Here is a 17,966-nt window from a genome sequence, read left to right as displayed (position 1 = left end):
CAGTTCAGTTTTTATAAAAGAAAAAAGCTGGATTGCGTTGAGCACGCCATCACAATTGAACAGTGAGAAATGAATAATAATAACACCCCAGCCCTCCCACTCCTTTCTAAATAATATACATTAATAAGGGATGAAGTAATATGAACTAAATATTTAAATGAATCAATCAATAAAGAAATAATAATTAAATAAACAAAGCTGCCAAAAAAATTATTTGAAGGCAGTGAATGCACTTATTTAAAAATAAATATAATAATAATAATTTAATTAAACTAAAAAAAAAACTAAAAACAGAACTGGAGGCTACTCAGAAACAACTGTTGTGGGTTTCTCAAAGTATGTCAGGAAGGGGCGTCAAACTCTGTAAAATTTATTTTTTTCCTCGTGTGGGGAAATGGATTTCCTCCAGATTTAAACAGCTCATCATATCTCTGATTCAATGTGAAAGAGAGGGAGTTTTTTTTTGTGCCAAATCTAGAATGCACTATCAGCTATTGAAGGAGCAAAGAGATGATTAGAGGCAATAGGACTTCTAAGTGAGACATTTTGCATTCCAAAATGCTTTCTGAATTGAGCCCAGATACGCAAGGATTGTTTTACCACAGGGTTACTGCTTGGGCCAATAGAGGAGAGTGGAAGTGCAGCACCCATCGGAGCAGGGAGGGAAGCTGGACTGCTTACAAAAACCTCCATTGATACCCAAACTGGACGTGACGATTCAAGATGAAAATGCACCCAATGTAGTAAACAACGTATATTTGCAGCCTAATAATAATAATACTGAAAGTTAGGTAAAGCCATGCCACCAGCCTGTTTAGGTCTTTGAAGAAATGCTTTGCGTAACCTAGGAGGCTTGCCATTCCACATATAGGTTGTGATTAAGGAATCAGGAGCTTTAAAGAATGATTTCGGGATGAGAACAGGGAGGCACTGGAAAAGGTACATGAACTTTGGGAGAAGTGTCATTTTGACCGAATTTATTCTTCCAATAAGAGAGAATGACAGAGGGGACCACTTTGACAAGATTGCTTTGGCTTGATCAAACAGGCTAAGGAAATTGTTTCAGTGTTAGTTGTTTTAATGCATACTTGTTTAATTTACTGTCTTTCCAGAAAGTGCATGGTTCTTTTATTAAGTTTTAGTGTTAGTTTTATATTAATATATGGAATACTTGTCAGGGGCAAAACCCCAAAAGACCCGTAACAGTGTTGTGGGATAAAATGTCAACACATCACACCATGATGGAAAGTGTATTCTCATTCCAAAACAAACAACCACTGCCATCCACAGAAAAAACCTTACTCTGGTATTTTTGACTGTGGATTATAAATTAATATAGCTGTAAAATTTGGTGTTTAAGATCTACGTTTTTACACATCTTAAAAGTAAGCTGCATTCTATACACCAGTGTGACATATACAACAGTATAAAGTGTAGACTTTTACCCAGGATTGGTGTATTGTCTGCTGGTATGGTCATGCTAAAATCACACACAAGAACAAATTGGGAAAAACTGTTGGAAGATTACAACCACATCCCAACCACTACCAGTGGAGTTTCAGCTACAGCCTTCTGGCCTGAGGTATAGATACCTCAAGATTAGAACCAACAGTGCAAAAATATGAGCATTGCTCCTATTAAAGATAATGTGGCTTGTTAGAGGCAGATATGAACAGGTGTATCACACTATCCCATAATTATTTTCCTAAACTTCATTGAAACATAGAGATTTTACTATTATTCAAGAACTATGTTTTTTTTCACAATTGGGAAGCATACAAACAGCGGATCAACTTTCTAAATAAAACACTGTTACAACTGTTGTAGAAGGCAGCAATCAGAACTCGAGTTAATACTGAATCATGGCTTGATATTTTGTTGTAAGAAGAGTCCTCCTGTGTTATTGCAGACTGGTGACTGGCACAGTTTAATGATACTATAACTAAATAAATAATGTATTTTACTTTAAATCATGATTTGGATTTCAAATTTTGAATCAATGTTATCCTTATTTATGAGAATTAATATTATTTCATGCTTTCCCAGCATATAGTTCTAGCATTCTTCATAAGACATAGATAGGTACTTTATTGTTGTTTTACAAGGAAAGACATACAACGAAACTTTTGCAGCATTCCTGTACATCAGCATTACAAATCTGGTACAAAAAAATACATAAATAAATAAAAATGAATAGATATAAATATACTTACATCTGTAGCTATTTACAACTGAAATACGATTGTTATGAATAATTATTTACGTAATTTAGTTGAAACAACATTCTAAGGTTAAAACGTTTTTTACCAGTGTAGCTTCTTGATTAGCATTTAGCATGGACATTTGTCATTCCTCACTTCATCAAGAGACCAGACATCATTCCTGCGTTCTCAATAATAAGCCAGCCTCCATGAAGATGTGACAGGCATGGTAGATATGCTGGTGTTTTTTGTTGCTTATTTCCATGTAAAACTGTTGTGCATTTGGAGATGAAATCTCAAGACTTATTGTTAGATTTTTCAGTCCATATTTGGCATCAGTGAGCAAAGAGTATAATAGGCGAGTGTGTGTGTGTGTGTGTCTGTGTGTGTGTGTGTGTGTGTGTGTGTGTGTGTGTGTGTGTGTGTGTGTGTGTGTGTGTGTGTGTGTGTGTGTGTGTGTGTCCTGAGAGAGGCAGAGAGAGAGAGAGACCACGCAAGATTTACATTTTTTGTCAGACTTATTTGTCGAGGATGTCCTGGTGTCACACAGTTGAAAGGCACACATAGCAGAGAACTGGTGGCAAGGCTAAATGGCTAGCCACCAGTGAAAGTTAATTACTTCTACGACATTACAGAGGTATCAAATAACTATACTTTTGATACACCTGAAAGACCTACAAGCCACAAAGTGCAGATGGAGGCAGAGACTTTAAGGGAAGTACAAGCGCAAGATGAAAGATGCTTTAAGTAGACAATCCAACTTCAACTGCCCTCAATAATCCACCTGCAGAGGCAGAAGCTGTAGGTCAATGGCAGACAATTGAAGTGAAGATGGGAGCTGTCATAAATAATCTTAATGTTGAGGCACACATTTCAGGTAGAGCTGGCATCTAGTATTGTGGGATATCTCTGAAGCTGTACCAAGAATTTGGACCCAGAAGCAGGACTTGAGTAGCAGGCGAGAATTCAAAGTCTGTTTAATCAGAACAAGTTCAGTACACAGACAGGCAGTCAAAAAAGGCAGAGGTATCCAAGACAAGAGGCAAAAATCGTTATCCAAAAGGGACAGAAACTGGTCAAAAACATGAGGGAAATTGCTGGACCTCTGACATATGCTACAAGAAGAACTGGCACAGAATGAAGGAAGTGTGAGCTTAAGTACACACTGGGAGTGGAATTAACAAAACATAGGTGCAACACATTGGGGTAATCAGGAGAGCGGAAACACAGCGGAGCAGGAAGTCAATGGATCTGGAACAAGGCTAATGACAAAAAATTAAACACAAAGCAAAGGACAAGAAACATGAGGAGAGACAGATATGAAAATAAAACAACTTAACCCAGAGTTGTGACAGCCTCTGCCCAGACCTCCACCTTTAGCTTCTCTCTAGCTGATTCAAATGACTCGTGGAGAATGCGAAGGCTTGTGATGTAGCTTTCAGCAAAAATCTTAGGTAGCAGGTGGAGGCAGCAACTGCAATTGATACACAGTGGATCAGAAAAACATCACAGAAGCTGCCAAACATAGGGAATTGTCAGAAGACTTAATCAAAATGAGTTTCCGTGTTTTTAATTTGGTGCCGATGTTAAATCAGGGATAAGTCTAATGCAGACAAGTCGAAAAAGACATATGAAACATTATATTTCGATTTCCTGTAGTCCTCTGTAAAGGATACTCTATGAAGGATATATAAAAGGTGTTTTTAAAAAAACGAATCTGTTTTATTCATCCAAGACTGAATTGATCATAAAATGAATGAACTTATTTAAGCATGCATCCAGTTAAGCCGCCTGGTGGCCATGGTCTGTTTTTAATATGAGAGCTTACTTGCCTTTTGCACAGGTATTTGTAACAATTTGGCTTTTAGTGTAAAATGTTTAATTTAAATCAGTGGAACCTGTATGTGAAGGATAAAATAAAGCTCATGGAGAACACACACATCTGTTTTAAAAGGGAGCACATCAACACAGCCTAATGCTGAGAGACCATCTGACAGTCATACATTTTTAAAGGGAGCCTTGAGCATCAGACAGGACAAAGGCATAATGACAGCAGAGGGTGAGTTGAATTTGAGTGTGCAGACAGACAGAAAACGAAGAATAAAAGATTCATGTTGCCTTGCATTTCTTATGGTTGACCTTTTCGGGAAGCTGCACATTTTTATGCATTTCAAAAAAATCTTTTCAACAAATCTAATTCCAAAGGAAATATTGGAAAGAATCAGCCTCAAATCCTTTATACATAAAATGGACCACAATAAGTTGACACTACTCAGGAAAAGTGTTGTTTTGAAGGCATATCCAAAAACCTTGAACAATGTGTGTCTTGTATGTCTGCATTTGTGTCTTACCTTGCTGAAACATCTCCATCCTGAGGGTGGTGCTATTTTCATCTCTTTGTTGTAAACAGAAAAACTTAGACATGAGGTGAGTAAACTCTCATTTAATTCAACAGAATGAAATTATACAACCAGTGGTTTAAATCATAAATGAGTCCATACAGGCTACATGTTTTTCTCTTAAGGAAAACAGGTTGTGCTTGTTTTACAAACTCAGTTCATGGGAAAGTTGAGAAATTACATTTTCTCTCGGTATCGACGGGGTTCACGGGTTGAATGGTTGCTATTTTGAGTCAGTCAAGGCCTCGCATCCAAATTCCTATTTCACAAATGATCATTCATAGCCTGAAATAGCAGAAATATACTTTTTTTTTCTAACTTCTTACCAAAATAAGTCTCTTCATGTGCTCTTCCTGAGGAGAGACTGAACGGTGATACCCTCTGTGTAAGTGTGAGGTAACAAGAAAAACTACATAATTATTATAGTATTATCACATAATGATCATCATCCTCCTATTTCTGATCATTGTCTCTCTCTTCATCATTACCACATGTCATGGAGGAGTCATCTTCATAAAATCATCTCAGCAACATTTGAAAAAGATTAAAGAGATAAAAGCCAAGCATCGTCACGAGGCTGGATATATAATATATATATATACTGGTTTGAACAGTACAGTACACCGACAAAAATAAAGAATCAAATTATTAGAAGACGCACCAAATATCATATATCTGTGCATGGCAGGTGAATAAATGTAAAAACTCCCAGTCTCTCTCTATCTCCTTGTTTCTGATTGGTTACCTGGTCTCCAAGGTTACCAAACAGAGAAAAGTCTGGGTCTGCATGCGAGAACCCTCTTTTTAAGAAAAGGAGAGATTAAATGACTTTAAGATGGAGGAGAAATGTCTCCACCCTCTGGCCACTCCACATCCTTCTGCATCTTAAAAAAAGATTTGTAGTTTCTTGCTGTCCTCTTTTTGCTCCTTGATTTTTGTCTGTAAATTTCTGAAACCTCCTTCAGAGCAGATCCTTCACTGTCACTGTGATACTATTGCTTTGAAAGCAAAGGCAGAAGAGAACAGGGCTGATCAATTCAAGACTTCTCTCCACTTTTCCTTGTTTTAATGAGTGAAACTTTCTGCACTCCCTCTCTCCTCTTCTTCCTCTCTCCCAGCGTCTAGAAGTCCATGGACATGGAGCGCTGCTGTGGGTCAACTATGGTGGTACTGTTACGAGCGCTGTTGCCACGGATACTGAGGGTTCCACAGGCTCCTGCCATCCCAGGACCGATACCTCCAGCAATGCCACTTGGTCCCGCCATGCTCACTCCTCCTCCCATCCCCATCCCTCCTGACATTGCCACTCCTCCTGCTATCCCCACAGATCCTCCAATCCCTCCTCCTGCAATCCCTGATGGTCCTCCCATTCCCATTACTCCTCCACCTGTGGCTCCTCCTCCCACTCCTCCACCGCGCACGTAGATCTCACCGGGGATCTCCTCTGAGACGCGGTCCTCGATGACCTGCTGGTCGCAGTCATGAGTCTGTGAGTGCTGCTTGTAGCCGTAGCAGCTCTTCTTGTAGCTGGCTGTGGAGTTAAAAGTCTTCATGGGTGGAGGCTTGGAGAAGTCGTTGTGGTAGGACAGCTCCATGGAGCTTAGGGTGGTGCGGCTGTGTTTCATGCTGCCACCACCTGTGGCCACCGAGCCCTGTGAGCCACAGTGGTGCTCATGGACGCAGCGGGACATGGTTGAGGAGCGCCGCAGCTTGTGGAAGCTGTCCAGTTCCTCAGACAGATCAGCTAAATCTGAAGATATCTCCTTGTCACGAAGAGAGAAGAGCTCGTAGTGCGGCGGGTCGAACACCTCCTGGAAGCCCGCCTTGTTGAAAACACCAGGCCGGCGAGCTACAACCTGAAACAAGAGGATTCAGACGGTTAAATATTTAAAGGAAGATTAAAAGCCAAACAGTTTATCTAAATACAAACAACATGGGGGAATTTTTTTTTTAACTAAAACCTAATCTACTTTATTTATGTAGCACATATTTAAAAAAAGCTTTCCTTCTATCCAATGTCATTATACAATTTATTATTTTCTTTTGTTGTTGTATCTATTTATTTATATTTTATTTACAACTAATTTTGTTTATTATATTTTTTATTCATTTTTGATTGTATTATTAATTGTCTTGCTTTATTATTTAATCAGTAACTTTAGTGATTTACTCTTCAATTTTACTTTTTCTACCAATAATAATTTCAACAGTTCTACCCAACGTCATTATACAATTTCTTCTGTTTGTTTCTTTGATCTTTTATTTTTTTTTCATGTTATGTTCTGTTTTGTTTATTTACCTTGCATTCCATAACCCACAACGCCTTTGTACTGTTAACCAGTTTCCATTTATATGGTTCCTGAAATGATTATTATTTTATGATTATTTTATAATAATAATATATATTATTATTAATGTTTATTATTATTGGTATAATTATTATAATTACTATTATTATTATTATTATAATAATAATTATTATTTATTATTATTATTATTATTATTATTATTATTATTATTATTATTATTATTATTATTATTATTATTATTATAATTATTATTATTATTATAATTATTATTATGATTATTATCAGCCATATCATGAACCTGCTAGCCATACATTATCCCTTATTACCCGGCCACTATCTTAAAATACAAACACGTTGTCAAAAACATTGATTAAAATATTATTTTATTTATTTAAAATGATTTATATTTACAGTTTTTAAAAAAGAATCCCAGTGATTCCATGTCAGTTAGTGTTCCATGGTGATGGATTCTTATCTGCCTGTTAAATGTGACGGAAGTCTTTTCAGTGGAGTGTTTTAATATGAATGCATGCAATCAGTTTGACTCTGGTGTTGCTCATGTTAGTGAATGTTAATAACCACTGTCAAGGGGTTGTCAAGGGGTTTTGACCAATCAGAATCAAGCTTCTTACACAACCAGAAGATCAGTAAGAAAGCCGGGTAATAATTTTTCTATGTGGTTTTTGCTATTACTACTTTGAAAAATAAAAAATAACACATGGAATAACTATAAAATAAACCAGAAACACAGTTATTCAGAAAGCAAGACAGAGACCAAACAACTCTCATGCTTGGTTAAAAGGCTGGAACTAAAAAGAACAATAAGTGTGCTACTTTAGTGACTCTGAAAACCTTTCTTCTCAGCTTATGAGTGTGCAGGTCAAAAAACAAGCAAAACATGTATGCATTATTTATACAAAACAGTTTAAATATGCCCTGTATGGATCTTTTCTTCACCTCTTTATATACCACCTGTATAAACCTCCTATTTTATCTACTCCTACTTTTGTTATACACTGACTTGCTTACCTTGTCTTTGTGCTGCTGCAACAGCTACATTCCCCCTCTAGGGATCAATAAAGTATTATCTTATCTGATTCAAATGCTGCTTATGCTGTCAAACCAACTAACTACACAAGGTGAACAAATCCATTTATGACTTGAAATCAAGTTTTCAGAGGATTTTAGATTTAGGTTTTAGAAAATGATGGGACAGCTATGCAAGGCAATTTTCACCCTGAAGCAAAGAGATAACGCTGCCTGTATGCTTCACATAACAGGCCTGTTTTGTTACATAAAATCAAGAAAGAGAGCTAGATGTCATTTCTAGAGCTGACACTTTGCACAATGTTTATCAGTTACATTGGAAGGAATCCATTACTGGATTCAGAGATTCTCATTTCTTTAATTACAGAAGCCTCATTAGACAAGCCATTAGTAAATGATTCTTGAGTAAGGAGTGCCCACTAGGCAGTGTGAGAAATGAAGTTAAAAGAGATTAGGTAGGTTATTAGAAAGCAGCCAAAACAAAGATAAAACAACCCTGAGAACAAACATCACCGATGATAAAATGCAGCACGTATGATGATTTATTCTCAGGGGGATTTTGTTCATCTTCACCGTCTCCAGCTCCACTAGCATCACTTTCTGTCATGTGTTGCTTTTTCTCTGGATCGATCAGCTTTCCTGCTGAACGAAAGGTCGACAACAAAGGATGAGCTACCTTTTTCCTTGGCTGCTTCATCTGGACCAGGATGGAGATGATCAGAAGAACCAGAACTATGCCGGATGAGACGCCTATGACCGTGCCGTGGGTCTTAGTGATCTGATGAAAAAGTCCTCTAGATCGTTTCTCTAGAGAGGAGAACAGAGTAATAGATAAGATAAGGAGAAAGACAAAAAATAAAATAATAAAAACACCCTGAAAAACTGCACATTCTTAAAAGAGTTGTTAGAGAAGATGCGCTCACCTTTGCAGTGGTTTTCATCCCATGGGTAGACGCAGTTCTGAACCCCATTGCACACCAGGGAGTTGTTTATACACATGTTGCTGTGGCAGAAAAATGTGTTCGCTGAACAGGGAGCTGCAGGCAGGAGGAAATGCAGAGAGATAATAGAATTTAGAAAACAACAACAGAAAAAGTGCTGCCTAATAGTGCTGAGTAAAAGATGACTACGCTGTGTAAAGGACTGGGAGCTATTTTGAGGGTAATAACAATAAAATGAAATAAAACAACAACAACCAAAAAGGAGAAAATTTGGCTGTAGAAATCTGCAGGGGCATGAAATAAAAAGCTGTAATGCTCTATTATGTCTTGAAATACTAGAGGTCTAATGGAGACAGTCTGCGGTCCACAGACATCATACATCATCATTTCCTGCAGACACAACATCATGAGGCAATGAGCGGGGGACATGATCGCTTCACTGAGCTGCAGCCTTCATGTCAAAGGAGAAGAGGAGAAAGAGGGGAGAGAGGAGTTGGAAGGGTTTGAGTGAGCAGAGCAAGGGAATGGAAAGATGAAAAGAAATTAAGAGAGTGCGTGGTGGTAGAAATGGCTTCAAGACATCACAGAGTGAAAATGGTCTGGCAGGTGCCATGAGACACCCACATTAAAGTGACTGTTAGCGTATAAAGGGTGCGATGGCAGAGATGAAGATGACTGGTAATTGATGCTGGCTGCTGGTCTCAGGAGATCGATGCACTGCCAGTCAGAAGAGAGAGCTACTGCAAGGCTGAGGGAAGATGCAGATGCTTTGGTTTCTCTTTTTAAGGTCCACCAGCTGAAAATGTCTCTGATCTCAAGATTTATTCTACATGCAGACATTTGTGGAGTGATGATATTTATCCTAAATACTGTAGTCGGAGCCTGCAGGTGGATGCTGGGGAGGTGGTGGGGTTAAAAGTATGGGTGCCGTTCTGGTTCAGGGCAGCAGTGCAGGGAGAGACTGCAAATCATGCAGTTTAAATCGACTGCAAAATTGGGAAGATGAAGAAAATGATGTAGGGGTTCCATTTTTAAAAACTGTTACCTAAATGGCTGATGTGAAACCATAATTAAACATTTTGCAGTTCAGTTCTTACCTAAAATCAAACCACGAAGAAGAAAAAATAGTGGATGTCAGAATCTTCTTAAAAACTTTGTTTTAGGGTTTTAAGAGGACATTCGTCACTAAGAAAAGCTTGTGAATGACACGTCTTGTTCTTATGTGAGGGAAGAATGGAAATGAGTAGAGTTGAAGCAGCAACAGAACATTTCTAATGTGTGTCCCATAATTCACTTTCTCCCTCAGGCCTGAACCACTGATCATCACTGTTTTGTTGTGGTTGAGTGTTGCTCTTCTGCCCTCTACATTTGAGTACAATCAAGAAACAGAACTCCCAAATGAAAGTACGTGACAGTTGGACGTCACATCAGGATTTTACTTTACGTTGCTATTTAGATGTATTTTTGATTAAATTAAATCTAAAAATGTTCATTTTCTGTGAGAATGACAACAACAAAATACTTATTGGAGCTAAAAATATTTTTTTGTTACCAGTTACCTTTTAAGTCAAGCCAGGCGTAGACTATACATAGATTAAGGTCATAAATCACAGCTCTGCTTAGTGTTTCCCCAACATAGACAGGAGGAGAGAGGTCCTTCAGTACGTCCCACCTGCTTATGCATTGATTGAGGTGCGACCTCTTAAGTCTCCTTTGCTTTTGGAGCAAACCTCAAATGGACACTCAAGAAACTGCAGCTTGCAACTGTATCTCCGCATTGGCTTCATTTGTTAACACCAGAGGTTACCACTTGGTTCAAATCTTAATCTTAACTAAGCTGAAACCAAGCGGCAACCTCCGGTCTGAAAATATGAGTCCAATGCGGAAGTGTTAAAAACTGCAGTTCATCGAGGATCTGCTTGCGGCTGGCTCCAGAAGTACCGGAAACCACATACACACAAATTCATAAAAGCCGATCTTTACAGCAGAAATAAACATGTTTACAGCCTGGTACAAAAGACGAGTATAGTCTGGATAGCTCATTTCTAGATCGGCACACACTGTACGGGGGGTGAAGTTTTTTCTAATGCAGCAATTTCGAAGATATTGAGATTACAAGTCTTCCAATGAGAGGCACAGCTGACTTGATTGACAGGCGGGAACACTGTAGCTTTTGGCTAGGAGGCTCAAAGCCCACCTCTTTACGTCACAATCGCTTGACAGCAGCAATATGGCTGCCGCCGCCGATTGGCCTCAAAACAGCTCTTCAGAAACAGATGGGTGACGTTACGGATACTACATCAATATTTAAAACAGTCTATGGCTGAAACACATGGATTGCAAATATATGAGCCACAGCCTCCTTTGCAGCGTAAAGGCTGAGTATGTCATGACTTGATGTTTAGTTTAGTTTTTTCCTTGTGTTTCTTGCCTTAGTTCTCCCCGAGTTTACTCTGTGTTATAATAAGTTATCCTTTGTCTCCCTGGTGTGTTAAGTGATCCATGTCTCTTGTTGTGTTTCTTAGTCTTGTCTTCTGTTTCCAGTTTTAATTTGTAGTTCTGAATCCCTGTGTTTCCAGTTTGGTTTTACTTCCTGCCCTTGTGTGTTTCCCTCATTTTTTGATTACCCTCATTAGTTTCACCTGTGTCCTATGTTCCAAACCTTTGTCAATTACTCTCTGTATTTAGTTCCTCTGTTTCCTTTTATCTTTTCTTCTTTTTATTAAAACCTTTTATATTAAATCTGAACTTAAAATCCTCCTTCCACTATTTTTTCCCAACGTGACAGAGTAAGAGCAACATCGCCAGAGAACACCTGCACTGTATGGTTGCTTTAAAACTGTACTATGATACTCCCTTCGCTTTGTTTAATCCTCAACCTGTCCTTCCCCTCCCAGCCTGTTTGACAAAATGTTTCCACCTCTTGTTTCCAACACACACACATACACACATACATACACAGACACAGTGTGTACTAGGCACAGACTTGCTCTGAGTCTTTATCACTGTTGAAACAGACTGTTGAAACGCAGTCTGCTCCACCAGCTTCACCCCTGCTCCAGGGTCCACTGATGAGGACCCTGAGCCCCCACTTTTCCTTCCTGCTTGCTTCCTCTGCCTCAGGGTTGAATAACTTTGGCAAAGGAACATGAACTGTATATGTGTGTAAGGCTGTGCATGAAAAAAAGAGTGTGTGTTGAAGTGTTCGCCCCATCTATCTCCCAGTGAGCCTGTAGACAGGGTCCTCCCCCTGACACCGCGACCACTTCCAAAAAGATTATGTCTCTCCCGCCTTCAAAATGTTGCTCCTCAAAAGGGTGTCAACAAGCTTCACATTCTTAGTCCATTCTGTCTGTCCAAACACACACACACAGGCACACAGCTCATGTCTGGATGCAGGCATTGTGTGTATGAGTGTGTTCAGTAAAGTCGTAATACGTCTGGATCAGACACAAGGGTGATGGAGTGCGAGAGGCAAAACTCATCGTGTTCACTGAGTGACAAAGATTAATGGTTCCCTCTGACCTCAAACCAAACTTCTGTCGCTGACTCTGACCAAATGAAGTTTCCAAGCTATCAAGAGACTTCAGACCTCTCTCAGAGATGAACTGTGTGATCAGAATTAATGAGGATTCAAACGGTCTTAAGGACTCTCAGAGTAAAAAAAGAAAACCCACCGTTCGCTGAATTAAAAAGGCCATTAAGCTCTGACTGCCATGGTTATGGGTAAGCTGATGAAAACAACATTAGCATTCACTCAAGGTTTGAGGAGTGTGCTGGAGAATCTGGCAATTAATACCTCAGTCTATCCAGGCATTTAATGAAAATATAACTGCGTGTTAAGAAAAAAAACCCAGCTTCTTTATGTGCAGCCTTAACCAGCATCAGTTTGAGAGTTTATTGTCCTTCAGAAATGACAATGTTTAACGTCTAATTACTTCCAGGAGATCTATTATCCCTTCTCAGCTTTATTTCACCACACAGATAACCCCCTTGTTCCTGTTATAAGAAACCCATAATAAGCAGAGTGATATGCTGTGACATGCATATAAATAATATTGTGATGCTTTCAGTTATTTACAAATGCTGGACTAAATAATTGGTTTTGTCATATCTATGCTCTAAACATGGCACAGTGTAATTAGCTTTCCTTACTCAAATGACACTTCACTGTCTCCCAGTGACTACTGATGCAGACCTCTTAAATCATTTGTTTTTGTGTGTGGGTGGATAATGTCATGCCTGTTTCAGCAAAGTAATGACATTTGCTGCTTTTCATTTGAGTAAAACACAGAGTGAGATAGTTTTTAAGAGGCAGAGGTAACTGGAAGGGTGTGTTTTCTTTCTTACACATTGAGGATAAGGCCCGGAATCAGATAAACTGTATCTCTGTCCCTCCATGCATTTAGATAAATAAGCAAGCAGAACGCTTATATTATCACCGTGGCTCTATAGTCAAAAACCGGCAGAGTTGAATGGACGATAAAGATAAAGGAATGTTTCAAATCAGCCACGAAGAAGGCATCTGAGAAACACCTCTTCCTGCTCTAGAATGGTTGCACAAAACGTGGTACTTTGCCAAGTCATGACACACAATAATGACAACATAAAGTCCATATTGAGATATTGGAATCAAACTGAAAAAATGTATTGTTTTATGAAAAACATGTGCTCATTTTAAACTTGATGCCAGCAACACGTTTCAAAACAGTTGGGACAGGGACATGTTAACCATTGTGTAGCATCACCTCTTCTTTTAGTTGTGTTTTTGGGCATTTTTGCCTTTAATGACAGGACAGCTGAAGAGAGACAGGAAATGTGGGGAGTAGAGAGCGGGGGAAGACATGCAGCAAATGGTCGACCGGCCGGGAGTCGAGCCGGCCACCTCTTCGATGAGGACTGTGGCCTCTATACGTGGGACGCTTAGACCGCTAGGCCACCAATGCCCCAGCATCACCTCTTCTTAAACAACACTCTGTAAACATCTGGGATCTGAGGAGACCAGTTTCTGGAGTTTTAAAAGTTTAATGTTTTCCGTTTCTTTAAGTTGGGCTCTCCTTTGCGCCACAATTGGTGACAAGTTGGGGCTGTGGGCAGGTCACTTTAGCACCTGGACTCTTCTACTAAGGAGCCATGCTGTTGTAGAAGAGTCCAGAATGTTGTTTGGCATTGCACGTGCCAAAATATGCAAGGTCTTGTATTGGTTTTAAGCCTTCTCCAGATTATCTGATGATATTGTGTACTGCAGATGATGAAATCCACCAATTCTTTGCAATTGAACACTTAGAAACTATTTGCTCACGCAGTCATAGAGTGGTGAACATCTTCCCAACTTTATCTCTAAAAGACTCAGACTCTGAGCACCCTTTATGTACCCAGTCATGATTCTAACTTGTAGCAAATTCAGTGTTCCTCCAACTTTTGCAGTTTCAACATTTTCAATTAAATACAGGGATAGAATGATTTGAAAACCAACATCAGTTTTTTTCAACATTTATACTGCATCCAAACTTTTTGGGGATTAGTGTTCACATTTTTCTCTTTTTTTTTTTATCCGAATATGACAGCAAACTGTTATCAATAATTTAGACAATCTCCTCTCCAGTGCCCCTCACGTCTGATAATCTGAAGCGTCTGACAGGCTCTGCAGGTGATCAGAGAGAGTAAAAGGTTGCACAGTACATCCCTCCTGTAGATACATTGATTGAAGTGCCAAGTCTCATGTTAAATATGAAGCTAGCTCTACACTGGGTAGACTGATTAGGGTCTAAAGAATGGCATTGTTTTAGTACTTTGGCCAATAACACATTTTATTCCAGATCAAGATAAATGAATGACAACTCAGCAGACAAAATGTAACAAGATGGAAAAACAGCATTTAGTCTGAGTCATGTATTCAGGGATATGGTTACTCACGGTCAACAAAGGAGGTGAAAAGCATGCGGAAGCGGCTGAGTCGGCTCTTCTCGTCAGCCCACATTCGTACGACGCCCACTCCGTTATCCAGCATCACGTCGTTTGCCACAGTGCTGCAAAACTTGGCTTTGAGGTTCTCGATAGCGCTGCTGCCATCATACACGGCCACAAAGTTCTTCTTGCACTCATTAGAGTGCTCCATCTGATAATCCATGAAGCGCAGGTAGATCTGCAGAGTACAGGACATACACATCAGCATTGAGGTGAATTAACTCCACAACAGTTCTTTACATCAGTGAAGTTAGTAAATCTAAACAATGTTTAGACACAGATAAAGGAACATAAAAGATACAACTTAAGCCCTGTTGTCGATCAGCTCCTACGCATGTTAGTAAATAACTTGATCAACAGTTACACAGATAGGAGGAGGATGCATTGACAGAGAATATAATCAGATATGCACATCTTAGGGGAAGGAGAAAAAAATCGATATAGCATAGTGTCGGAGTAAATTGTGTGGCGACACTGAACAGATTCATGGTACAGAATGGCCATGCACAGAATTTGTTATTATATTAATTTGAAATAAAGTGTTTGGTGCTGGAGAAACTAAATCATGTCTTCGATCTGTTCTACAGTAATTTAGTCATACAGAGATTTCAAAACAATCTTTATCTGCTTGTTTTCATCCGATATTACACTCTGTGACACCATATTTCTTAGCTGCTTTACAATTGTTTAATTTCTCTGCTGCACTGAAAATAATTATCTTGAAATCAGCATCATTCGTTCGCCTCAGTTGTGGAATATCTTAGCCTACTTTTGAGCCACTTTGTTCTGGACAGTCACTGTTTCTCTGCATCTTTCATCCCTCTGGTGCTGCTGTTGTGAGTGGCAGATGGCCTCATAAGTGGCACTGGTTGGGCATTTCATTAGTACACCCACTTTTTTCAGAAGTATTTCAATGTTGTGGTCAATACAGTAATTCTCAAAATATGGCATGATTGCTTCGGAGTTTAAATTATCTATGTTTAGCTTTACAAATTAACCTTAATGTCCAGTTAGCTTTTCAGAAAAACAACAAATACAAATGCTTGTTGAGAGGAAACTTTTTAAATTTTAGAACATGTTCTTTTTCTACTTTAATTCAGTGAAGAAGTTGAATCAGCACTTGTACATATACCAGGGCCCTTTTAGGACAGGTATCTGTACTTCTACTTGAGTAGATAATGTGTGTACTCTCCCTAGCAGCAGTAAAGTAGCTGCTTTTATTCTGCTGCTGAGTGTGTTGCTCTGTTCCTTCTGCTTGGTTGGGCTAATATCTGTCTGGGCAACTCAGCGCAGCAGCTAAATTCGGATCCTCATCACTGCTGCTTCACACTGCACATGCAGAACCAATTAAATCACTGTGTGTGGGCTTGTGTGTGAGATAAATTAACTAGTACATATGTGAGTCATGCATACATGTTTATAAGTGTGTGCATAATATGACTGTGTATACATAGGAATGTAAAGTGTGTGTGGGTGATTGTTTACAGTACCACATACTGACAGTGTTATGTAATTAGTGACTCTATGTGCACATCTGATGGTTAATTACTTATTATATGTGCATGAATCCATGTCTACGTGTGTTTCTGTGTGTTTCTGTGTGTGTGTGGGGGGGAGTTCATTATGGCCAGTGAGTAGCACAGGAGCGTGCTGATGACTCACTTAGTCATGAGGAAGAAGCAGAGCAGCAATGAATCAAGGCTAACTGGGCAGTGGTTGTAAATTCAATGGGATTTTTTCATATTCACTCATAAAATCTGAACTTGTGTGAACACATCACTGGGCTCTCACTCCTGGCTTAGAAAAGCACTTATGAAACTCCAATGCAGTGTTTTATAAATACAATATGTGGGTATTGCTTTTTCCCATGATGCCTTTGTGTGTATCTGCACTGCTCACATCCATAAGTATTAAATTACACTACAGTCATGGCAGCGGGAGGATTTCTATCAGTGACTGGAGCACAAAACTCTGCTATATGGATTCATACTCATTATTTACATCGAGTAAACCACTTAATGACTTACATAGATGCACATCTGCTGGGTTTGATGTTTACTGGGATGATAACAGAGCAGGTAAGACTGTTATTTTCCACTACCACAAATGTTGAAGACACAGGGAGAGGCTTTGATCAGAAGGATCCATAAACCCCTCACAATTGTTCTCAGTGGGGAACAAATCTGCTGTGCAGGTTGATACTTGAATTTGTGCCACGGCTTCACATTCAGAGATGTTCCCTCTCCTGTTTGTACTCAGAGCATCATTATTTATCCTCTGATTCCTTCTTTTTGGATGACTATTCAGATCTATTCTGGGACTAACTGTGTGCGTCACCAGTGAGATGAGTTTTCATCTCATTTGTCAGGTTAAAAAAAATAAATAAAGTGCATGCAGTTTTCTGCCTTTACACTGATTACAATAATTACAAAATAATAGCACCCAAAATAAACAAATAAACACTGAGCTGGATTTGTGAGGCATCCAGAAGGATGTTCAACACAATACTTCTTTGTCTTTAAAATGTTATTCTTTTAGCTTGGTTGGCATCTTAAGCAAATACGCCTCATAGAAAGTAAAACTTGAATTATTCTTGAGATCTCAAGATGTTTGTGCATTTTTAAATCATAACATAAAACAAACAAACAATCAGAGCACAGTGAGCCACACTAAAAGGACATAGTATAACATTTACCTTTAAAGAAAACACATACAGGACAAGATCGGCGCAAATAATACTCACTGCTTTGTTCACAGAAGGCACAACCCCAACACAAAATTAAGTTTCTTAAAATCAGTTTTAGGGTCTACATTTGTCAGATACTCAAAAGCAGTGTTTGTATTGTGTGGTTTTCATTTAGCATTCAGCAGGCAGGTTTTGTCCCGAAAGCACCTCTCAGCTGCTGCTGTCAAATCAACCTCCTCTTCAACATGTGAGACAACCTGCACAAGCCCCAAAACTCTCCAACTAACATGATCACCTCTATAGGCAGAGTTTGGTTTGCTGTTCTGGTCTGATTTGTAATGCTGCAGAGTGAAACCCACTTCTTTGGACAATTCAAGCTCCTTTACTCTTGATGGATTATGCCACCAAAGTGGAGG

At 39.1% G+C, this 17,966-nt stretch overlaps 1 protein-coding gene across 2 annotated transcripts in view; it reads right to left on the bottom strand.

Moving 5' to 3' along the window:
• Positions 1-4,629: 4,629 nt before the first annotated feature.
• LOC117810728 (neuropilin and tolloid-like protein 2) overlaps positions 4,630-17,966 on the bottom strand; it is a 34,072-nt gene continuing 20,735 nt past the window's right edge. For both annotated transcript variants that reach the window (XM_034680661.1, XM_034680662.1), the window contains exons 7-10: positions 14,814-15,042; positions 8,880-8,993; positions 8,633-8,763; positions 4,630-6,456 (exon numbers count right to left, since the gene is read on the bottom strand). In XM_034680661.1, coding sequence (XP_034536552.1) covers positions 5,722-6,456; positions 8,633-8,763; positions 8,880-8,993; positions 14,814-15,042 — 1,209 coding nt within the window. In that variant the 3' untranslated portion in view covers positions 4,630-5,721. The remainder of the gene's footprint in view (positions 6,457-8,632; positions 8,764-8,879; positions 8,994-14,813; positions 15,043-17,966) is intronic.

The sequence above is a fragment of the Notolabrus celidotus genome, chromosome 3 (genome assembly GCF_009762535.1).
Source record: "Notolabrus celidotus isolate fNotCel1 chromosome 3, fNotCel1.pri, whole genome shotgun sequence".
Classification (NCBI taxonomy): Eukaryota; Metazoa; Chordata; class Actinopteri; order Labriformes; family Labridae; genus Notolabrus; species Notolabrus celidotus.
The sequence above is the reverse complement of the archived record's forward strand: the minus strand, read 5'-3'. Positions and strand labels throughout refer to the sequence as shown.